Source organism: Punica granatum, chromosome 2, assembly GCF_007655135.1.
Source record: "Punica granatum isolate Tunisia-2019 chromosome 2, ASM765513v2, whole genome shotgun sequence".
NCBI classification, from domain to species: Eukaryota; Viridiplantae; Streptophyta; class Magnoliopsida; order Myrtales; family Lythraceae; genus Punica; species Punica granatum.
In genome coordinates, this window is record NC_045128.1 from 41,627,467 (window position 1) to 41,650,412 (window position 22,946).

The window sequence follows — 22,946 nt, forward strand, 5'->3', positions numbered from 1 at the left end:
TAGTTCCACGGGGCGCAATGGAAGCGAAAAAGGAACAGAAATTCAAAATTTCCTATCCGTGAAACTAATTCCAAGACCTACTAGAAGAATAAGAGTAAATAAAAACGTACCTGGAATATTTAAAGTTGTCGACCGAGCGTCCCACGCGTGACGCCTCTACTGGAATCCACACCGACTTTGTCGACGAGTCTTCGAGATCGGCGGTGCTAGCGACCAACACTCGAAAGAAACACTGGTGCGACTCTCGAAATTTATTAGACTTAATTGGACCTACATGTATATCTTATATATTTGTGTATGTAAACGTACACAAACACATGCATACATATATATCTCATCTATATATATATATATATATATTCTGTACCCTTTATATAACAAACAGGAAGGGAAGAAAATTCAAATCCCACCGATGTGGGATTAGAATTACATGGGCTCCCTACATGACATGTGTCTAGGTAAATGGCATCATTTAATTAGCCCATGTGTATGTATAAATGTAGACATATGTATGGCCCATGTGTCTAGGTAAATGGCATCATTTAATTAGCCCATGTGTATGTATAAATGTAGACATATGTATGGCCCATGTGTCACCGTATTAATCTTGCATCAATTTGGTCCATTTAATCTAATAAATCGAGTCTAATTAATCGACAAATTTAATCTCATTAAATATCCGATTAATTAGTCGCACCATAAATCATCTAATCTTTATTAGATGATTTTATTGTTTCAAAATATCTCGTCAATTTAGTCGTAGTGTGTGACCCTGTAGGTTCCCAATTACGTTGACAGTAATATCAAAATCTCTATTTCAATATTACAAACAGTGAGTGGCATCTAGCAATGCATCACTGTTACTCAAGTAATCGGAAAGTCAATTTCTCGACGAACCTTGTGACCTCCATTACCGTGTAATATAATCCCTTTGTCCTCTATATCTCTATTGAGCCCAAGGCATGGTCGATGACATCCTTGTATGGCTCAATATCTCTTTTTCTTGGTTTACCGGGTAAGTCTATCAGAACAAATGAGCTCGATATTATTATATCGACTCATTTGGGTATGCATACACTTTTAGACTTAACCACCAAGTGGCCGTGAGATATCGCTCCCGTTTCGTAGGAGGGACAAATCCTATCTTGATCACTCACATTCCTCTCCATGCTCTGTGGTATACCCAATAACTGTTTTTATAACCATCCTGTTACAGTGGCGTTTGACAGTATCAAAGTATATGACATTACATGTAGGAATCTATGGTGACCTCAAGTCAAAGGACCATTACACTATAGTCACTTTGAGATATGCTAATGACAGTCACGTAACAACCCATGTAGCAATCTCATGGCGGATCAGTCCTATACACATTACTCTTAATGTATACATGTGGTGTGATTTGATATCTCCATATCCATGACCTATGAGATTTGATCATCAATCAACACTTACACTAATCTAACCGTATTATCGTTGTCCTAATTAACGATAATACTTTGACTATGGACATTTAGGAATAATGTTCAGTAATTATAGGATCTCACAATCAAGTCACACTTGATGCCTATTGAACCTACTATTCCAAGGACATTATTGTGTAAAATCATATTTAGCGCAATTTACACAATAACAGATATGCCTCGTAATATAATGAAATACATGTCATATTACAGAACTGATGATAGATTGCATCTAGGGCATACACCAATTCCCAACAATCTCCCACTTGCACTAGAGCCAATCTGGCATCTGTCTAATGCCAATAGATCTAGTGTGAGCCTCGTGCTTGCGCTGCACAAGAGGCTTCGTAAGTGGATCTGCGAGATTCTCATCTGTTGGTATTTTGCATATCTTCACATCTCCTCTGTCGATGATCTCGCGAATGAGATGGAAGCGCCTGAGTATATGTTTGGATCGTTGGTGAGACCTGGGTTCCTTAGCTTGCGCAATGGCTCCATTGTTGTCACAATAGAGATCCACTGGGTCTACGATGCTAGGAACCACAGCAAGTTCTTTTATGAACTTCTTAATCCAAACGGCCTCTTTTGCAGCGTTAGAGGCAGCAATATACTCGGCCTCTGTGGTAGAGTCGGCTACTGTCTCCTGTTTGGAACTCTTCCAACTCACAGCACCTCCATTCAGGCAGAACACATACCCTGACTGCGATCTACTGTCGTCCTTATCGGTTTGGAAGCTAGCATCGGTGTAACCTCTTACAACGAGCTCTTCTTCGCCTCCATATACCAAAAACATCTCCTTAGTCCTTCGTAAGTACTTAAGGATGTTCTTTACTGCAATCCAGTGTCTTTCACCTGGATCTGATTGGTATCGACTCGTCATACTCAAAGCATACGAGACATCTGATCGAGTGCATAACATAGCATACATGATGGATCCAACAGCTGACGCATATGGAATCCTATTCATGCGGTCCCTCTCCTCTCGAGTAGAAGGACACTGAGCCTTCGAAAGGCTTATGCCATGTAACATAGGCAGCGACCCTTTCTTAGAATCCTGCATGCTAAATCGCCGAAGCACTTTATCTATGTATGCACTCTGACTTAAGCCAAGCAGTCTCCTGGATCTATCTCTATAGATCCTGATACCTAGCACGTAGGTAGCTTCGCCTAAGTCCTTCATAGAGAAACACCTTCCCAACCAAGTCTTCACAGACTGTAAGGAAGGAATGTCATTCCCGATCAGAAGTATGTCATCTACATATAACACCAGGAAGATTACTATACTCCCACTAACCTTCTTGTAAACACAGGGTTCATCTTCATTCTTGATGAAGCCAAACTCTTTGATTGCATCATCAAAACGAAGATTCCAGCTCCTAGAAGCTTGCTTCAGTCCATAAATAGACCGTTGTAGCTTACAAACCTTTCCGGCACAATGTGGATCGACAAAACCCTCAGGTTGTGTCATAAACACATCCTCGAGGAGCTTCCCGTTCAGGAAAGCAGTTTTGACATCCATTTGCCAGATCTCATAATCATAATAAGCTGCAATTGCAAGTAAGATCCTGATGGATTTAAGCATAGCTACTGGGGAAAAGGTTTCGTCATAGTCAACACCATGAACTTGTCTGAAACCTTTTGCCACAAGTCGGCCCTTAAAGGTAATCACATTACCGTCCATGTCAGTCTTCTTCTTGAAGACCCACTTACACCCAATGGGTTTTGCCCCTTCAGGTGGATCAACCAAAGTCCATACTTGGTTAGTGTACATGGACTCCATCTCAGATCTCATGGCCTCCAGCCATTTCTCAGAGTCTGGGCCTATTACGGCTTCCACATAGGTTGTAGGCTCATCATTATCTATGAGCAATACGTCATTGTCTTGAGTCACGAGAAATCCATATCTCTCGGGCTCATGACGTATCCTACTAGACCTACGAGGCTCCTGTGTCACCTGTGTAGAAGATTGTGCCACAACAACTTGTGATACTTGTTCTGCAACATTGCCCGTCGATTGGTCAATGTCATTTTGTGGTAGAACTTCCCCAAGTTCTAATTTCCTCCCACTAGTTCCTTTGAAGAGAAACTCTTTCTCAAGAAATACCGCAGTTCGAGCGACAAACACTTTGCCCTCGATGGGATTATAGAAATAGTATCCTCGAGTTTCCTTAGGATACCCCACGAAGTAACATTTGTCCGATTTAGGGCCAAGCTTATCCGAAGACAATCTCTTCACATAAGCTTCGCAACCCCATATCTTTAGAAAAGACATCTTGGGACGTTTCCCATACCACATCTCATATGGTGTCCTTTCAACTGATTTCGACGGAGCATTGTTTAATATGAGAGCAGCTGTCTGTAGAGCATATCCCCAGAAGGAGTCAGGTAAGTTTGCATGACTCATCAAAGATCGAACCATATCTAATAAAGTTCGATTCCTCCTCTCAGCTACACCATTCCATTGTGGTGTTCCAGGTGGAGTCAGTTGAGATAAAATCCCACACTGTTTAAGATAGTCAGCGAACTCATAGCTCAAATATTTACCTCCTCGATCTGATCGAAGAACTTTAATGCTCTTACCCAACTGATTCTCCACTTCATTCTTAAATTCTTTGAACTTTTCAAAGGATTCAGATTTGTGTTTCATCAAAAACACATATCCAAATCTACTGAAATCATCAGTAAATGTAATAAAGTATAGATACCCACCTCTAGCAAGCTTGTTCACTGGTCCACATACATCGGTATGTATGAGAGCCAAAAGATCACTAGCTCGCTCACCTTTTCCGGTAAAAGGGGCCTTAGTCATTTTCCCCATTAAGCAAGGTTCGCATGTCTCGATCGATTCTAAATCAAACGAGTCCAGTAATCCATCCTTATGGAGTCTAGAGATGCGATTCTCGCTAATATGGCCTAAACGACAATGCCAGAGGTAAGTCGGGTTCGAATCATTAGATTTGAGCCGTTTGGTTTCCACATTATAAATAGGCGTATCTAGATCAAGAACATACAAACCATTACTTAAATGTGCACTGCCATAATATACATCATTCATGTACATAGAACAACACTTGTTCTTTATAGTGAAACAAAATCCCTTCTTGTCCAAACAAGAAACAGATATTATGTTTCTACTAATAGCAGGTACATAATAACAGTCGTTAAGATCTAATACAAGCCCAGTAGGCAAAACTAGGTGATAAGTCCCTACAGTTAATGTAGCAACTCTTGCTCCATTTCCAACTCGTAGGTCCACCTCGCCCTTTGTCAACGATCTACTGTTCTTTAGGTCCTGCATATTTCCACAAATATGAGCACCACATCCGGTATCTAATACCCAAGATGTAGAAGTAGTAGATACATTAATCTCTATAACATGGATACCTGAAGTGGAAGTCTCACTTCCCTTCTTCTTCTTCAACTCTTCCAGGTATATCTTACAATTCCGCTTCCAATGTCCAGTGTTGCCACAATGGAAGCAGTAATCATTCTTCGCCACCTTGGCTTTAGGCTTCAACGCACCCAAGTCAAAATTGGATGCACCTTTAGCCTTCTTGCCTTTACTCTTGCTCTTGCCCTTTCTTTTGGTCCCTTGGACCATTAGAACGGACGTCCCCTTGCTGATATCATGCTCAGCTGTTCTCAACATGCTAAGCAGTTCAGGCAATGGTTTATTGTAGTCATTCATATTATAGCTCATAATGAACTGACTATAACTGCTGGGCAGCGACTGTAGGACTAAATCTGTGGCCAACTCTTGACCAAGAGGAAATCCCAGTCTTCCCAGAGTCTCAACGTACCCAATCATCTTGAGTACATGAAGACCCACCGGGCTACCCTCAATCAACCTTGCCTGAAAAAGTGCTTTAGAGATCTCGAATCTCTCATGTCGGGCCTGCTCTTGATAGAGCTGCCTGAGATGCACGATCATATCGTACGCCTTCATGTTCTCGTGTTGCTTCTGAAGCTCCGAGTCCATGGTGACTAACATGAGACATCCGACGTTTACGGCATCATCATGATGCTTACTATAAGCATCTTTCTCAGCTTGGGGGGCATCGTCAGGCGGTGGCGCAAGAAGAGGTTGCTCTAAGACATATAGCTTCTTTTCTTGGGTGAGAACAATTCTCAAGTTTCGATACCAACCAAGGAAATTATTCCCTGACAGTTTGTCCTTATCAAGGACGGATCGCAAACAGAAAGTACTAGAAGTGCTCCCTGCCATGGTAACTACCATAGAAATATACAAAATAAGTATTATGACACAACAATATTTAATGAGGACTTTATAAATATTGCTCCCACTATTTATATCAAATCAATGACCCTCAACATTGATTCAGAGAATATCATTCTCATAGTAGCTCAAGATCCATATCTCACCAAGCTCTGAGTCAGCGAGGGCTGATTCACCCAGAACTGGCTATTTAGGTAGGGAACTCACTTTCCCAATTGCATCACATGCAACTCTTGATTAGTTGGGTGAATAACTCCTTATTCAAATCTATCTTATAGATCGATGCCCAACTACATGCCTCTGAACTCCTAATCCTATTAGGCTTGCTCAGTTAAGTCCGACCCACTGGTAAACACAACGTCTTACTAGGATAGATAAGGGCATCCTGCGAAGGCAAGGTCTACACACTCATCGATCTTGGTCTTGACGAGCGTTACACGGTGGAAGGATATGGACTTAATATTTTGAGGGATTTGATTAACATTTAATCGATCTCACTATACACTATTATGTAACTATTACATAATAGTCCACACGTATAACTATTATACTAACACAACTAGGACATTGTCCATGTCTAACAGTCATGCACCGCAAATATCAAACATAATCACACGAGTACCAAGCATAAAATCATATTTTATGCTATTATCTACTCAGATTCTAACTAGCTAGGCTTTGATACCAATTGCTAGTTCCACGGGGCGCAACGGAAGCGAAAAAGGAACAGAAATTCAAAATTTCCTACCCGTGAAACTAATTCCAAGACCTACTAGAAGAATAAGAGTAAATAAAAACGTACCTGGAATATTTAAAGTTGTCGACCGAGCGTCCCACGCGTGACGCCTCTACTGGAATCCACACCGACTTTGTCGACGAGTCTTCGAGATCGGCGGTGCTAGCGACCAACACTCGAAAGAAACACTGGTGCGACTCTCGAAATTTATTAGACTTAATTGGACCTAATGAGTTAAACAATTCAACTCAATTATGCCCATTTATATACATACATGTATATCTTATATATTTGTGTATGTAAACGTACACAAACACATGCATACATATATATCTCATCTATATATATATATATATATTCTGTACCCTTTATATAACAAACAGGAAGGGAAGAAAATTCAAATCCCACCGATGTGGGATTAGAATTACATGGGCTCCCTACATGACATGTGTCTAGGTAAATGGCATCATTTAATTAGCCCATGTGTATGTATAAATGTAGACATATGTATGGCCCATGTGTCTAGATAAATGGCATCATTTAATTAGCCCATGTGTATGTATAAATGTAGACATATGTATGGCCCATGTGTCACCGTATTAATCTTGCATCAATTTGGTCCATTTAATCTAATAAATCGAGTCTAATTAATCGACAAATTTAATCTCATTAAATATCCGATTAATTAGTCGCACCATAAATCATCTAATCTTTATTAGATGATTTTATTGTTTCAAAATATCTCGTCAATTTAGTCGTAGTGTGTGACCCTGTAGGTTCCCAATTACGTTGACAGTAATATCAAAATCTCTATTTCAATATTACAAACAGTGAGTGGCATCTAGCAATGCATCACTGTTACTCAAGTAATCGGAAAGTCAATTTCTCGACGAACCTTGTGACCTCCATTACCGTGTAATATAATCCCTTTGTCCTCTATATCTCTATTGAGCCCAAGGCATGGTCGATGACATCCTTGTATGGCTCAATATCTCTTTTTCTTGGTTTACCGGGTAAGTCTATCAGAACAAATGAGCTCGATATCATTATATCGACTCATTTGGGTATGCATACACTTTTAGACTTAACCACCAAGTGGCCGTGAGATATCGCTCCCGTTTCGTAGGAGGGACAAATCCTATCTTGATCACTCACATTCCTCTCCATGCTCTGTGGTATACCCAATAACTGTCTTTATAACCATCCTGTTACAGTGGCGTTTGACAGTATCAAAGTATATGACATTACATGTAGGAATCTATGGTGACCTCAAGTCAAAGGACCATTACACTATAGTCACTTTGAGATATGCTAATGACAGTCACGTAACAACCCATGTAGCAATCTCATGGCGGATCAGTCCTATACACATTACTCTTAATGTATACATGTGGTGTGATTTGATATCTCCATATCCATGACCTATGAGATTTGATCATCAATCAACACTTACACTAATCTAACCGTATTATCGTTGTCCTAATTAACGATAATACTTTGACTATGGACATTTAGGAATAATGTTAAGTAATTATAGGATCTCACAATCAAGTCACACTTGATGCCTATTGAACCTACTATTCCAAGGACATTATTGTGTAAAATCATATTTAGCGCAATTTACACAATAACAGATATGCCTCGTAATATAATGAAATACATGTCATATTACAGAACTGATGATAGATTGCATCTAGGGCATACACCAATTCCCAACAGATGCAAGAGGTGCAAAGGTCAATTGGCAGGAAATTTGTCTTCCAAAGCAAGAGGGAGGCCTGGGCATCAAAGACATTACCATATGGAATTCAGCTTGCGGTCTTCGTTATATTTGGCTTCTCTCTTGATTGTGTGGGTCAATACTTACCTTATCAAAGGGAGGAGCTTTTGGGACTTTAAACCTCCCTCTTATTGCCCCGATGCTTGGAGAAAATTACTTAAAGATGAGATCCATATGCCATCCTCGTCGAGTATCAAGCCACCTGCACCCAGCATAACGTGTGTTTCCGCGTGCTACCCCTTTTGTATGCAACTTGGCCCATCCTGTACATGGTTTTAACCTGCCCAACTAGCTTCCATATATACTTTCTGCTGATGACCCTTCGAAGCCATAAGAGGATCTGAGCATGCAAAAAACTAGCTACTCGCCACCTGGAAGACAGCTCCGGCACATCCAGGTCCAGCCGATCTATTAGATTGAGCGTCAAAGACATCTTTGTTTTGCCTTTCCCAAATAAGCCAGCAGCCAGCTCCAAAGATCAACGCCCAAGACAGTCCTTGCGGTCCACAGTGCGAGCTCGAGATGTTCCTTATCAACCACTGTTCATGCTCATCCGAGAAAAATCGTTGCTTCATATTGGCAGGAACCATCTCAAGCCAAAGATCGCAATCCCTTAAAACATGCGTGATTGTCTCCAACCCATTACCACATATCGGACAATTCCCCGCCAAAGACGAGACTCTTTAGTGAGGTGAGGAGTCTCCCGTGACCCACCAACCATAGGGGGGAAAAAAAACTTTGGATTCGTTGCAGCCCTTGCCATTTCCATATTAGTTTATCCAAAGGACGCTTTCCTCAGCTAAGTTTCTGCTAATGAGTAGAGCAGTAGATAAGCAGACTTGACCGAGAAAGCACCGTTTGGTGTCCGCTTCCACACTGTTTGGTCTGGTCCCCGATCAACAGCTGGGGTAGGAACAGAAGCAATGTAAAGAAGAGCTTGTTGAGGGATCAAATTTGCAAACAACTCCCATCGCCAACCTGCGTGTTCTCGTGCGCGTATGATCTCACTGGAGCAAGCTCCCATTCATCAGGGATTATCCCAGTAGCGACATCCAATAATTAAACTTCCTTGAAGAGGTAGCCAATGATCTGTCCAGAACTTAAACGTTCAATCCTGAACCAATAGACCAACCTAAGCCATGTACAATTTTAGGCCACACATCACGGGTAGCACTCCATAACCATGAGCCTTTCGGCTTCCTCATGAAATTTGGGACAACAACATTGGGTTCATCATACTTATATCAACGAACCTGTGCCCATATTGTGTCTTCCTTCACAATCAGACCCCCAGCATACCTCAGCAAGAAAGGCCTCATTAAATTCTCGAAGCCTTACTTACTCCCAACCCACTTCGATTCAATGGTTGGGTGATGATCACATTCCAGCTGATTAAATGCATCTTCCTCCGATCTGTTGTGTGTCCCCATTCGAAATTTCGGCATAGCCGTTGTATATATCTCATCAAGAATGCCGTAAGGCACCTTGGTAGACTGCATAGTAAATGGCGGCAACGAGGTCAGAGCAGATTTCACTAGAGTTACTCGACCCAGCAATGAAAGCATGGTTGCTGCCCAACCTGAGAGCCGAGCCTAAACTCGCTCTATTGTTCCATAATATGTTTGGTCGGTCACCTTCCCATGCAGCAAATTAAGGAACGCCGAGGGAAATACCTTCCCAGGTCGTCTGTCACCGAAAAGGAACTAATCGTCTGGATCTCTGAGCGAAGTGAGTGATTGACGTTCCTTGAAAAAATACATCATCATCTTGTGCTCGCTCACCTTCTACCCCGAAGCATCACAGAATTTTCTAATAACTGCACGTGTGCAATAGAGGCCTCCGCAATCTACAGCAAATCATCTGCAAGCATTAAATGAGATACTTCCCGGTCCAGATTGGCCTGTCCATCTGCGACTGCGTCAGCCGCGTCGGGTCTCGGATCCACGATGAGAAGTTGTGTATTAGCAATTTAGCATAACCTGCCCTGAAGGCAATATTGGCGGTCCCGTGAAAAATAAATAAATAAATAAATAATATATATATATATATATGTGGGCTTGGAGATGAGCCGTAATAACGGGCTGGGCCCAGAGCTTTTGGGCCCAAGTTTGAGTGCACGTGACAACTCTTTCCATTGCCGGGAAGAGTTGACCGAAACCTTTTTGCAGGTTTCGCCATGTTCTTTTTCTTTCCGATTTTCTGAAGTCAAACACTCTCCACTTCCGGTGGATCTTCTTCCTTCCCTATTAAATTCTGAGAGAAAGGGAATTCTCTCTGGCGCTGTATTATGAAGTCGGACTGAGCCAATGGGTACTAAATAAAATGGTTGGATCATTCATTCTTCGTCTCCAGCTCATGAAAACTTCAGAACTGGGAGGCATCATCAGTCATTTTGTTCATAAACATGGGCTTTTGCTGCAAAAGAAAGCAATTCCATCCTCTTACTTATTGAAGAAAAAAAAAAAGCAACAGGTAATCGCTATCGCAAGGCAAAATCTTTCCTTTTTCAAGTTGAAGAAAAGGGTTTACTTTTTGATGCTCAGCTCGAGCCGAGATGCAAGTTGAGGTTGACAATGTGGTTCGTACTATGTGAGTTTGTGTGAAGAAATCTCGGGAAGGAACATGCATGCACGGTGGGATGGATATTCAAAATAAAAAAGGATTAACAAAAGCCATTTTTGTTTTTGTTTTTTTTATATTGTTAAATTCTCCATGCTCAACTCTCTTGAGAGACACACACTGACCACACAGTTCCCACGCTTCTCTGATTCATCAACCCATTTACCTTTTTTTTTTTTGGTGAATTGAACCCTTTTGCTCACTCGGTTTCCATAAGTACCATCAGACACAGAGGAAGAGGAAAGAGAGAAAAAGTGAGGGGGAGAGAGAGAGAGAGAGAGAGAGAGAGAGAGAGAGAGAGAGAGAGAGAGAGAGAGAGAGAGAGAGAGGGTTGAGTTTGACAGAGCAAAGCAGTTTGGTGCATGGTCCATTTCGCATGAGAGGCAAACGTTTTATCCATGATGACAGCAGCGTAAACCCAAAAGGGGAGCTGAGGGGGGAGTGACTGATCGATCCCGAGTTTTGTTCTGTCCGCGTTTTGTTCCGGCAAGCTTCAAGCGGATAGATGGCAGTGGGGGGATACCACATCAAGGGTAGCAGCGGAGGAGGGCAGAGGGAGAGGGGCCGGCCGTATGGGTTGATGCTGCTGCTGGCATTCGGTGCAGCGCTTCTGGGAGTGATGGCCCTGCACAAGCTCAGAGAGAGACGCATCCACCATCTCCTCCTAAAGGACAAGGATCGGGAGCTCTTCTCCCTCCATCTTCTCTTACAGGTGCACCCTCTCCCATGCAAGTCAAATTCATGGGTCAATCTGTTGCATTTCTCAACTTTTTGCCATTGCATGGAACTTGAGAGAGACATCTTTGATCTGTTGCAGTGGCAAAGGGAGTAGATTTTGTGCTGCACCACGGTAGGATAGACTACATTTATGTCAATCGCTGTCCCGTGTCGACTTGCATGTGGAAATTTTGGCATTTTTCCGGTTATGGGTGCAGAAAGTTTGATCCTTTATTGGTGACATTTGATCTATCCATCTTTCACCATTAGATACCAAATCATGCACCGTTCATAAGTTTCAGCAGTAAGGTTGCATGATGTTGTTGGTGAGATCACTGGGTGAGGGAGACATGAAGGAATCTGATCGTTTGATAGAATGTTATGCGTCATCCAGATTCATGGTTATATCATGACCCATTTAATTGCCGGTGTTTTCTTTTCTTGTGCAGAAGGAGAGAGATAACACGAAAGAGATCAGGAAGAAGGCAGAAGAGATGAGGGCAAAGATATACTCCGTTAGGACACAAAAGATGGAGCTAGACAGTCGGGTTCTAGAGATGCAATCCACTATCAGCTCTTTGAAAGATGAGCAGAGGACAATGGAGTTGGCGCTCGAAGAAAAGCAAGACGAGATCAAGTTGCTGCGCGAGAAGGAGATGGAGAGAGGTAAGACAGATCTTCGAGAGAGTTATCTGAAGGAGATCTTGAACCAGAAGGAAATTGAAATTGCAGATCTAAAACGTCAGCCCCAAAGTCTGAAAGTGAGCATGAGAGGAAGTGAAACACGGAAGGAAGAAATAGACAAACTTGAGAAGAGAGAAGAGAGTGGGCAGAGGCATGGATCCTCTGAAAATTCAACTGTCGCTAGAGGAGTCGAGGAAACTGAGAGAAAGCTTGGCGGCACAGTGTCGGTGGAAAAAGAGAAGTCGCAGGATCAGGGGAATGTGACAGAAGAAGGTCCAGTGCAAGGAGAAGCTACTCGTGAGAGTAACAGTTTTGAGGGCGCTGTGATGAATAGAGTTGAACAAGGGACAGGGAATGACTTATATGTGATCACTACGGGTAATGGTGCTGCCATGGATGTAGTTGTTGAAGGAAAAGCTGAACTGAAGAAACTCGAAGAGGGGGAGAAGTCGGAGCATCCAGGTAATAGCACGGGTCATTTGAGTTCAACAGTTCAAAGAAAGCTCGGTGATGAACATCGAAGCAGAAGTAAAGGAAAGAGGTGGAGAGCTCTTGCAAGACACAGGAGACTGGAGAGCAAGAGGAACTCTGTGACGATGAAGCACCGGAGATTCATTGAGGATGCAGGAAAAGAAGAAAAGCACTCGAGGGTTAATACAGCAAAAGAGCAGAATCGAGATATGAACATGAGGAGAACAAACGAGTTGGATCAAGAAGGTGGTGTCATAAAATTCTCTCAGGACTTTAACGGGAACAATCTGGTGAGGAAAGAAGATAGCGATGGTGGGAATAGACTTGAGACTGGAGGAGAAGGCGAAGAAAGCACGAAGCAGGATCGAGATGGTCTTGAGAGTGGAGGAAGTGGCAATGAAAACCCAAAGGAGGATCAATATGGACTCCAGAGTGGAGGGAAAGGTGAAGAAAGCCCAGAGGAGGGAAAGGAACTCAAAACAATGGGTGACCTGGGAAACCAATTTATCGAAGAAGTGCCAAAGAATAGGGGCATGGAGACTGAAGCTAGGAACCCTGTGAATGGAGGCGAAAATGGAGTGGCTGAGGTTGAGATCAAAGAACTAGGAAACCAAGAAGGTGATGCCGCTGCAGAGAATATCAGTGAGGACGCCAATAGTAAAGAAGCTGGTGCTAGGGAAGAGGAAGTTCCAAATGATCCCGAGGAAGAAGTGAGAGAAGCAGATGTTGAGGATCCACAAGAGTCGGAAAAGGACACAGCCAGTAGGGATTTCTTCAAGGTAGATGCTCCAGAGGTCGAAGAACACGAGGACGAGTACAAGGAGGAAACATAAAGAGTCCGAGTTTTAGGCAGAACTCAAAACAGCCTTTAAACTCTCCTGTAGGGCTTGCTTAGATTGTATAGGTTATGCATATTTGTAAGGCTAATGGTATTGCTTTTCTAGCATTGACTTGTCATGTTCTACTCGGATGGAACCACTGGTCTTTCCAATTTGTCATCTGAGCCAGACATCAACACAACTCAAACAAGCAGCACCGTCTCAAAGAACACATTAGATTACAAGAAAATGATGAAGATCAGTAAGACCAGGCAATTATGCAGGCTTGCTCTCCATTTCCCTTGACACAAAGCTAACTCTCTTTTTTATTATTTTTAATGCCGATATGGCCCAAAATATAATCTTTGACTCATTTCCCTACTTAATTCAGACACGGGGTAAACTAAAACATAAAACTCCAGAAAACATCTCTGCACACGAAGTTACAGCATTGAACCGATTTATTGGGAACAGGAGTTCATGCTTCAAATTGCAAAGTAACGGTGCACAGACGGTGAAAAAGGCCTTAAATGATCTGCAACTTTTGCAAAGTGCCTCCAAAAGTCATTCAGCAAGAGTGGATCACAACACTAATCGGGTGACCGGCAAATTGTTCACCGTACAAGGAAAGATAACTCACTCCGACACAAGAAGTCCATGCAGGAATCTTATTTCCAGGAAAAATTGAAGACAGATACAAGCTACTTGTCCAAACTTCAGTGAGATGCTCCCGCCAGATTCTGCAAATAGAGAATAAACAGGAAAATTCATCGATGTCTTGTGAATTGATTAAGAAACACCGAAAGGTGAACCGATTGAAAGGAACCATGAGCCCAAAAAAAATATGATAAAAGAATTCCCCACGCGATTGGCAGGCTGAAGAACACATTGCCAGAACCAGATATAATTGTGACAAAACAATTTGGCGGTTCTAAAGCCTCTATCTAGTTTGAGCACAGACTGATATTAAAACTTTTATGCAAATCATTCTCATCACTTCAAGCTGACGACACAATGAAGTGTAAGACTTTGTAATTTCAAAAGCTTATGCTCTAATTTTTGAGCTATCAGCAATGCATCATTTTTTTTTTTTTGCAGCTTCATTAATCAAGACTCTAATCATATAGTTCAAAAAGGCCAAAGCAAGATAACGTGAAGCCAAAATTTTCTGAAAGGCCAAAGAAGAGAAAATACCTCTTCGTTCTTGCCTTTGCCTCTAGTAAAGAATTTGTATCCCCCAACAATGAGAACACCCCAGCCAGCCAAAGAGGCAATTACAAACTGCACAATGAAAAGAGTCAATTAGCACATCTGTTTACAAGAACTCAAAACGATACTTCGGAATGTATAGCATATGCACTGACAAGTTCTGTATGGTCTGAACTAGCCTCAAGAAAAATTTAGTACTGTGTTTCAAAAGGCATTGTATGATATAAAATAGAAGGCCTTTGCAGTTTCGAACCAAACATTATAGATCGAGTCAGAAAATGGAAACTGTACTGAGAACTGAGGTATCAACTCACACTATACTGCTGCTCGATAAGTTCTTTTTGAAAACTTAATTTATTAGATAAGAACAGCCAGTTATTTAGACAGGATGAGGCTGCAAATAAGATTGCTAAACTGGACAGGAAGTTGTTGCAACTTAGCAAGAAGATGTGTTCCAATTTGCAATGTTTCTCTAACACCATGAACAAGAAATATGAAACAACTCCAACAATCTCATACTGAAACAACTCGAGCACAAAGGAAAACAAAGAACCAACAGATCATATTAAAAGCGACAGAGCGGGACTTACATGCTCTTCCTTCCATCTTGATGGGCTCATTGGGTCCTGCCAGGCATTAACTCTAGGTGGTCCATGGTGATCTGCAATATTAAACAAAGGTGAAGATAATAAATCAGTGAAATGAAAAACATGAACGTGTGCAGTTTTTCAAACCACGTACTGCTTAAGACTAGTGAACTCGATCCATTATAAAGTTATTCACAAAATGGTACAAAAGAATGAAATAGAAGTAAAAGTTAAAAATCCTAAACGATCTAAAAAATGCCGATTCCTGACTGTAAGAACAATGCATTTGCCGGATGATGATCAGAGAAGCATGCCCAGCACCCCAACTAGGTATCCACCAGTCAACAAGCATCCTCATTCATTGCCTTCACGGTTGAAAATCTGATCTTTTACTTATAATGGGCAAACCGGGAGGCAATTTGGAGCAGGACTAATGAAAACAATCGAACTTTCCAGTAAATATAAGCTCAATCATCTTATTTTCGCATCCTCCGCCTGTATTTCCAAGAACAATCAGAACTCCGACCCGATCTACGAAAAATTCAATCATAGTTGACAAGAGTCATCGACTACTCCGAGCTCACCCATAAATATTTTGATTTAAACGCAAGGTTATGGAGATCATACTACTATTGGCGGATGAAAAGGCGAATGGAAATTACCGGCTGCGCCGGCGAGACCGCGCCGCTGAGTGAGTTGGGGCGATTGGAGAGACAGCCTCGGAGAGGAAGCCCGGGAAAGAGAAGCCACTCGTCCAGCTGCAGCCACCGCTAGTGTTGAAGCCATGGGAGATTTTCTTCCGGGAGGCGACTGCGAAAATGGGTGAGACGCTTCAATGGAAGTGAGGCCCTGCCTGCCGGTGCTCGTGCTAGACGAACTTCGGAAGCGCTTGATACGACGCCGTTGCTCTCCCCGCAGATCGGACGTGCAACGACGACGTAATGTGACAAATTTAAAAATAAAAAAAAGAAAAAAAGAAAAAGAAAAAGAAAAAGGGAAAAGGAGATACGCCGTTACTGGGGATCGAACTCGGGTCTCCCGCGTGACAGGCGGGGATACTCACCACTATACTACAACGACCTTGATGTCTCATTTAATAGATTTAATATATATAACAAATAATTTTGTTGAGTTGGGCCTCGCTCCTCCATTCTATTACCAGGCCCGCCCACCCACACGCTCAACAGCGCAACAGAGAGGCGCTCTAGGGTTTCCTTCATTCATCCTCTGTCTCCGTCTCTGCGGGATTCTCTGAATCCCTATAAGAACCCTACGAAGAGCTTCCCTCTAGATAGCCGAATCGGTGCGGCCGACGGGTTAGGTCAGGTCTCAACCTTCGTGTTCCCTTTGCCTAGCTCATCGGTGTTTGTCTCTCGTCAATTGGTTCGGGGAGATCTATTCTTTTGATCTTCTCTCCTAACTCACATCCTAATTTGTCAGCTGAATCTCTCTTTCCGGGTCCCGTCTAATGCACGATGCACCCCGGGCTGCTCTGACAGCAATCCTGACTGAAGATGACAGCCCCAATGCACGTGCAAGATCCTCGCCGTTCGTGTTGCAGTTTAGCTTGATCCTATTCCATGGCTGATCTGTGTCTTTTTCAACGGCCACATCTTTCTCGAAATTACCTTCTGCAATGCAAGATTGGGTCTTTCGACTTCCTTCCGTCTTTAATCACTCCCAAAACTCGATACTTTCTCTTACCTTTCTCTGAGACTGTTGATTTATTGTTCAATCTGGCAGTGTCAGTTGGCGATGATTACAATTTATCCGCGCTTCTGAGAGAAATCGATGAAGCATAAAGGATAAAAAAAATGGTTGAATTTCTTGATATGAGCCAGCTTTTCTTCTCCCAGTCTGACGCAAAAAAAATGAATGGAATTCAAGTAATCGCTTTTGTTTTTGACCTTCAAAATGGATGATTTTGTCGCGGAGAAAATTGCAGTGAGGATATGAAACACAGCTAAAACGCCAGTTCTGCTTCTGAAAATTCTTGATCGAGAACAGCTGTTTCATTCTCTGAGCCTCCCGACCAAAGTCGAAATCTTTCAATTTCTTTACAGTCTTAAGTTAAAAGTTGCTGCTTTGATGTTAACGACAACCTTATTGTTTCCATAGAGTCCGAGTGTGTTTGTTCATCTTTGTTTTCAGTTAATGTCCTTGATGAGGTCCACCTAATTGAGGCATAGACCGCCCCATGTCCCTGTTCGCAGGGAGAACCTACTTGGGGTCCTATGTTGTAATGAAATCACTGGATACGCCTGAGACATGTCTTTTTGATTAGTGAGGAAATCCCCATAATTGTTCTTCGAGCTATACGTTCCTGCTTCTTCGTCTGCTAAATTCGGGAGTGATGTTTCATCATTTTGACTGATCAAGACTTGGTTTTATACTTGAGTCATCTGCTGCGAGTTTCAACTATACTCCAGCCCCTGCATTTGTCGGGCATGGAGTCTGAAGAACTCGCAGATTGTGTGTTGTCTATCAGCTTCTTCCCTTGTTAATCCCACGGGATTGGAGTTAAATAACAGCACTACATTTCGAAATAGAATTATTTCTGTTTGCAGCACAAATCTTGCCATCTTCAAAGATACTTTGATGAAATCGAAAAGAACAGGATGAAACCTGCGGCTAGTATGCGGAAAAGGAAGATCCAACAATCTTTTCTTGCACGGATGTTAAGGGACTAGTCGCGCTGATTGAGTGTCGTCTCATCATGCATTCTGCCGTGGTTAATGATGCTATAAGATCCATCTACTCGAGCCATGGATTGGCTCAAAATCCTTGTTTACATCAATGAGAATGTGATTTCATCCTGGATCTACGAGGATAGATGTCACCTGGGAATATTGTACGTTGAGAAGAACCCAGGGCCAGCCAGAGGATAAAACCTGACGCACGTTGAAATTATTTTTGTATTGGGACGTTGGACCACCAGAATTGAAGTGGACCACCAGCACGTTGGTTCCCAAATTTTTCATATGGAGCTGGACCGAGTCCTATCAGTGCCCTCAATCATTCCATTCCATGTCAATAGAAACACCTGCTCGTTATCGGGTAATGTGTGACCACTGGAGAGCTCTCCTGATGCAAGTCCAATTGTAATGACTATAGAAGAAGACACGATGCTTGATTGTAGTAATGATTGTTGTAAGTCAACCGACATCAAACACGATTTATCTGGTGGGGGAACAATCTTTATTAGAATATATGATGCATTCTCTACATACGAAAGAACATGAAATTTACCCAAAATTCTTAAACAATGACCTTGTTGTACGACCGGAAGGCAATGAATCCTTGGCACGTGCTGCATTATAACAGCGGCCCTCGAACAGTTCCCTGTGATGGGACGGAGCTGCAAAAGCTGTCCGACTTTCTGTGAGCGAGAGAGAGAGAGAGAAACCCCATCGAGAGAGAGAGAGAAACCCCATCTTCAACTCCTCAATCGATGAACCTTCCGCTGATGGATTGCCTGGTCACTGTCTCTACTGTTTGATTCCTTCCTAGCTCGTCCGTCGGTGCAGGGTTTCTCTCCTAAATCTGAAACTTGGTTCATCGACTATGAGGACTTCGTCCTTCTTCAGCAAAGCTTCGGGCTTTCTCCGCTCCCACGCTTCTTCCTCCAAGCTCTTGGTCCTCCTCAGTCTCAGGTTCCGCAGCTCCCCTTCTCTCCTTATCCTTCTCAATGCTCAGCTGCGGCATTTTCTGAGGCAGCCTCAGTTGCCCTGCTTCTCCAATTTTGGTTTTGGTGCTTCTGAAACTGATTAAAAGGCTGGAATTTTTCCTGTCGCTTTTTGAGCTTAGTTGCGATTAGCCCTTTTCATTTTTCTGTATGGATCTGAAAAAGTCAACTAGTAATTGAACCCAAAAAAAAAAAAAAAGCAAAAAGGAAACTTTTAGATTGGTGGGATAGTATCCATTTTCACTTCACTCAGAACAATTTACAATAGGAATTTGCTAATAGTTATTGCAGCGGTGGTTCTTTAGCTCGCTTCGTTGCATGCTGAGGATATATTTTAGAATGGAAAGTTGTCTCACTCTCGGAGATCAACTTCATATACTTGCAGTAGTGCTGGGAGTTTTGTGGCATACTCAGATTCTCAAGCAGAGACCAGCACTCCTAACCTTGACCTTGCCCAGAAGGATCCCAAGAAAAAGAGAATTGTGGTGCTGGGAACAGGCTGGGCCGGCACTAGCTTCCTCAAGGACCTCGACATCTCATCCTGTGATGTTCAGGTCGTCTCGCCCCGGAACTATTTCGCATTCACTCCTTTGTTACCTAGTGTCACTTGTGGAACAGTTGAAGCTCGGAGTATCGTAGAGCCGGTTCGGAATATCGTTAAGAAGGTAATTCTTTGCTCCAGGACACTTGCCATATTAGAAAGAAGATAACCTTGGTCTTAATTATACTGGCAAGTACGAGTATTCATTTTTTCTCTTCATCTATGTCAGAGAAATGGAGAAATCCGTTTCTGGGAAGCGGAATGCCTTAAGATCGATGCTGCAAACAACAGAGTCATGTGCCGGTCAAATATTGAGAACTTGGTGGGAAATAGAGAGTTCTCTTTGGAGTATGACTACTTGGTCGTAGCGGTGGGAGCCCAAGTGAATACCTTTAACACTCCTGGCGTCAAGGAGAATTGTTACTTCCTGAAGGTTCACAAACTTGTCTTTCCTTTAAAACAGCTTTTTAGCATAGTGTTCACTAGGTATTTTCTTAAAATAATTCTTATCTATTTCGAGCAGGAAGTAGAGGATGCACAAAAGATACGTGCTGGTGTCATAGACTGTTTTGAGAAGGCAGTCCTTCCTGGCCTGAGTGAAGAAGAGCGGAGAACAAATCTTCACTTCGTGATTGTTGGTGGTGGTCCAACTGGTGTGGAATTTGCTGCCGAGCTACATGACTTCTTCCAAGAAGATCTTGTCAAATTATACCCTATGGTTAAAGATTTAGTGAAAATTACAATGGTCCAGTCAGGAGATCACATTTTAAACATGTAACTTTAAGCTATCCATGCTTTTGAATCTTTTGACGCACAATCTTGTACTGCGCTTCTTCAAATATCACATTTGTTTCATCTTCCGTTGCAGGTTTGATGAGAGAATCAGTTCATTCGCGGAGCGGAAGTTTCAGAGAGATGGTATCGAAGTTCTAACTGGTTGCCGGGTTCTTGATGTTTCCGAGAAGGCAATCACCATGAAGAATAAAGCCAAAGGAGAGACTAGCTCTGTTCCTCACGGTTTGGTCGTCTGGTCAACAGGTGTGGGGCCCCGTCCTCTTGTCAGAGACTTCATGGAGCAAATTGGGCAGGTTCAGGAACATAACTCACTGCCTTGTCCAGGTTCACCATAATGAGTTGGGGAAAAGAACTGTTCTGTTTCTACTACTGACTGCTAATCTAATATTGTAGCGTAAACAGCGAATACTTGCAACTGATGAATGGCTGCGGGTAAAGGGATGTGAAAACGTGTATGCGCTTGGGGATTGTGCTACTATAGATCAACGCAAAATTATGGTGCATGAATCTCCTGAACAGAATCATTTCTCACCCATAATCTGTGATATATATCTCCTTTAAATTGCAAGCTTTCATCGATGCATATATACTGATTCTTATGTATATTTATTAGGAAGATATCTCAGCCATTTTCAAGGCCGCGGATAAAGACAATTCTGGCACCTTAACAGTGAAAGAATTCCAAGATGTGATTGAAGACATTGTTATACGCTATCCTCAAGTGGATCTTTACTTGAAAAGCAAGCATTTGATGGACGTGACTGATCTGCTAAGAGATCCTGAGGGCCGTGAAAGGGATGAGGTGGATATTGAAGGATTCAAGTTAGCACTCTCTCACGTCGATTCACAAATGAAGAGTCTACCAGCTACAGCCCAGGTATATTCAGCTAGTTGTTGCAGTCTTAATAAAACTTGCAAAAAAATTATTTTCATTAATTGGTAAATATATCACAATCTCCCATCGACAATCTTAGACTTTTGATTAGTCGATTGTGGTTCATTAACTTGGTAGAGTCTGCATATTAGCACCTTTACCCTCCAATTTATAAGTTACACTTGTCTGTCAATCTCATCATCCTTTCCAGCCTTGTCTGCACATTAGCACCTTTACCCTCCAATTTATAGGTTACACTTGTCTGTCAATCTCATCATTCTTTCCAGCCTCGTATAAGTTCTAAGCATTATTGAATACTACTTCTTCAAGTTCAAATTTAAGCTTATGGATATCACGGTTGATGATTTTTGACAATTGGTTTTCGCTTGATTATGCAATGACATGTAATTTATCATCAGGTGGCTGCTCAACAAGGTGCATACCTCTCTCATTGTTTTAATCGCATGGAGCAGTGCGCAGAAAACCCTGAAGGTCCTCGGCGGTTTAGAAGCACTGGGCGCCACGCCTTCCGTCCATTTCAGTATGGCATTTCTTTTCTAAGCTGTCGTTTTCCTTTTGTCATCATTTTTTCCTTCTGCAGCATAACTACGATTAAAATTCAAACGTGTGGTCCAAAGGTACAAGCATTTCGGGCAGTTTGCACCTTTAGGAGGAGAACAAGCAGCTGCCGAGCTGCCTGGGGACTGGGTTTCGATGGGTCATAGTACTCAATGGCTCTGGTATTCTGTATATGCTAGGTAATTTATTTACTATACATACCTACCCAGGCTACTCATTTTCAATCATTGATATACAGATCTTGTCTGATAATTTATTCCGGTGTATATGCAGCAAACAAGTAAGCTGGCGCACGAGGGTGTTGGTTGTATCTGACTGGACTCGGAGATTCATCTTTGGGAGAGATTCAAGCCGTATATGAGGGGCTACACCGGTTATATGCAGCTGAATTTTTCAAAATGGAGTCTCTCTTCTTTGAGATAGCTTCATCCTCCGGCCATTGCGATTTCTTTCCATTGGTCTAGTCTCGATTGAGTTGCAGGATCTTTACTGTAGAAGTGGTAAATGAGCCCTGCTTTCCGTACATATCGAGTTTGGATCTTGCGTGATGATGATGAAAATTTATCCCCTTGTAAGCACTTGGTAGTGCACTGCAGTGGAATGGAAGACTCAGTGAGCACTTTTGTGCCATTTCTATAAGCAATATTGCTGTTATCTTAATAATTATTTTTGTCATAACACGAAAATAATTGTTAGGGATTATATTAAGCGTGTATGGAACTATAGATGATTATCGAATCCGAGCAGTCGCGTTACAAATAAAGGCTCCCATTATTTGTCTTCCAACTTTGTAAACGCTGGACGGGAGATTTCAAAAATGTCTCATTCAATTCAGCAAATGAATTATATATATTTTATATATTTGCCAAATTAAAAGAAATTTTTACTTTCTAGTTTCTATTTCTATGGTGTTTTTAATGCAGAAGAATATATTTGCTATATCTATCAATATATTCTATAGGATCTTTCATTTGGTAATTCGAAAAAGAAAATTCCCAATTGCTCCTACAGTTAAGGGAACTCACAGCAGAAGCTGGACCCCACCCACATCTCTACCGGCCAATGCGGTCGTTGTAAAGCGCCACGTGTCAAGCCCTCCTGACAGAAGGGTCATCACATGTCTTAATCGGACACATGTCAGCATCCCAAAG

General features: G+C 42.2%; 3 protein-coding genes and 5 non-coding genes across 10 annotated transcripts; 7 read left to right on the forward strand and 1 right to left on the reverse strand.

Moving 5' to 3' along the window:
* Nucleotides 1-11,095: 11,095 nt before the first annotated feature.
* LOC116194094 (GRIP and coiled-coil domain-containing protein 2-like) lies at nucleotides 11,096-13,698 on the forward strand. The gene is made up of 2 exons (XM_031522809.1): nucleotides 11,096-11,547; nucleotides 12,002-13,698. The coding sequence occupies exons 1-2, from the start codon at nucleotides 11,341-11,343 to the stop codon at nucleotides 13,538-13,540; spliced, it is 1,746 nt and encodes a 581-aa protein (XP_031378669.1). The 5' UTR covers nucleotides 11,096-11,340; the 3' UTR covers nucleotides 13,541-13,698.
* A 238-nt stretch (nucleotides 13,699-13,936) lies between these two features.
* Nucleotides 13,937-16,182, reverse strand: LOC116194096. Its single transcript, XM_031522814.1, has 4 exons — nucleotides 15,984-16,182; nucleotides 15,325-15,395; nucleotides 14,720-14,806; nucleotides 13,937-14,265 (listed from the first exon to the last, which is right to left on the reverse strand). The coding sequence occupies exons 1-4, from the start codon at nucleotides 16,105-16,107 to the stop codon at nucleotides 14,242-14,244; spliced, it is 306 nt and encodes a 101-aa protein (XP_031378674.1). The 5' UTR covers nucleotides 16,108-16,182; the 3' UTR covers nucleotides 13,937-14,241.
* A 607-nt stretch (nucleotides 16,183-16,789) lies between these two features.
* LOC116198352 lies at nucleotides 16,790-16,936 on the forward strand. The gene has a single exon (XR_004155286.1). It is a non-coding gene; the product is annotated as a small nucleolar RNA snoR134 (small nucleolar RNA).
* Nucleotides 16,937-17,071: 135 nt separating this feature from the next.
* On the forward strand, nucleotides 17,072-17,161 carry LOC116198350. The gene has a single exon (XR_004155284.1). It is a non-coding gene; the product is annotated as a small nucleolar RNA U36a (small nucleolar RNA).
* A 96-nt stretch (nucleotides 17,162-17,257) lies between these two features.
* On the forward strand, nucleotides 17,258-17,334 carry LOC116198308. The gene has a single exon (XR_004155246.1). It is a non-coding gene; the product is annotated as a small nucleolar RNA Z223 (small nucleolar RNA).
* Nucleotides 17,335-17,477: 143 nt separating this feature from the next.
* Nucleotides 17,478-17,589, forward strand: LOC116198324. The gene has a single exon (XR_004155260.1). It is a non-coding gene; the product is annotated as a small nucleolar RNA Z278 (small nucleolar RNA).
* A 165-nt stretch (nucleotides 17,590-17,754) lies between these two features.
* LOC116198344 lies at nucleotides 17,755-17,862 on the forward strand. Its single transcript, XR_004155279.1, has one exon. It is a non-coding gene; the product is annotated as a small nucleolar RNA snoR97 (small nucleolar RNA).
* Nucleotides 17,863-18,638: 776 nt separating this feature from the next.
* LOC116194095 (external alternative NAD(P)H-ubiquinone oxidoreductase B1, mitochondrial-like) lies at nucleotides 18,639-22,554 on the forward strand. Of its 3 annotated transcripts, none has more exons than XM_031522812.1 (10): nucleotides 18,641-18,974; nucleotides 19,395-19,671; nucleotides 19,777-19,980; nucleotides 20,071-20,321; nucleotides 20,416-20,635; nucleotides 20,736-20,840; nucleotides 20,956-21,219; nucleotides 21,636-21,757; nucleotides 21,855-21,974; nucleotides 22,069-22,554. In XM_031522812.1, the coding sequence occupies exons 1-10, from the start codon at nucleotides 18,886-18,888 to the stop codon at nucleotides 22,154-22,156; spliced, it is 1,740 nt and encodes a 579-aa protein (XP_031378672.1). In that variant the 5' UTR covers nucleotides 18,641-18,885; the 3' UTR covers nucleotides 22,157-22,554. The 3 variants fall into 3 exon arrangements, with proteins under 3 accessions (XP_031378673.1, XP_031378672.1, XP_031378670.1); XM_031522810.1 differs by having other exon boundaries at nucleotides 18,651-18,974; nucleotides 19,392-19,671; XM_031522813.1 differs by lacking the exon at nucleotides 20,736-20,840 and having other exon boundaries at nucleotides 18,639-18,974; nucleotides 19,392-19,671.
* The last annotated feature ends 392 nt before the right edge of the window (nucleotides 22,555-22,946 follow it).

What these genes read in the sequence shown, in the direction of transcription:
- LOC116194096 (XM_031522814.1), bottom strand. Translation starts at nt 16,107, where the DNA reads ATGGCTTCAACACTAGCGGTGGCTGCAGCTGGACGAGTGGCTTCTCTT. An exon ending in CGGTCTCGCCGGCGCAGCCG is followed by an intron (nt 15,396 to 15,983) that starts GTAATTTCCATT and finishes TTAATATTGCAG; the next exon opens with ATCACCATGGACCACCTAGA. An exon ending in GCAAAGGCAAGAACGAAGAG is followed by an intron (nt 14,266 to 14,719) that starts GTATTTTCTCTT and finishes CTCTATTTGCAG; the next exon opens with AATCTGGCGGGAGCATCTCA.
- LOC116194094 (XM_031522809.1), top strand. Translation starts at nt 11,341, where the DNA reads ATGGCAGTGGGGGGATACCACATCAAGGGTAGCAGCGGAGGAGGGCAG. An exon ending in CCCTCCATCTTCTCTTACAG is followed by an intron (nt 11,548 to 12,001) that starts GTGCACCCTCTC and finishes TTTCTTGTGCAG; the next exon opens with AAGGAGAGAGATAACACGAA.
- LOC116194095 (XM_031522810.1), top strand. Translation starts at nt 18,886, where the DNA reads ATGAGGACTTCGTCCTTCTTCAGCAAAGCTTCGGGCTTTCTCCGCTCC. An exon ending in TTGGTCCTCCTCAGTCTCAG is followed by an intron (nt 18,975 to 19,391) that starts GTTCCGCAGCTC and finishes ATATACTTGCAG; the next exon opens with TAGTGCTGGGAGTTTTGTGG. An exon ending in CACGCCTTCCGTCCATTTCA is followed by an intron (nt 21,758 to 21,854) that starts GTATGGCATTTC and finishes TGTGGTCCAAAG; the next exon opens with GTACAAGCATTTCGGGCAGT.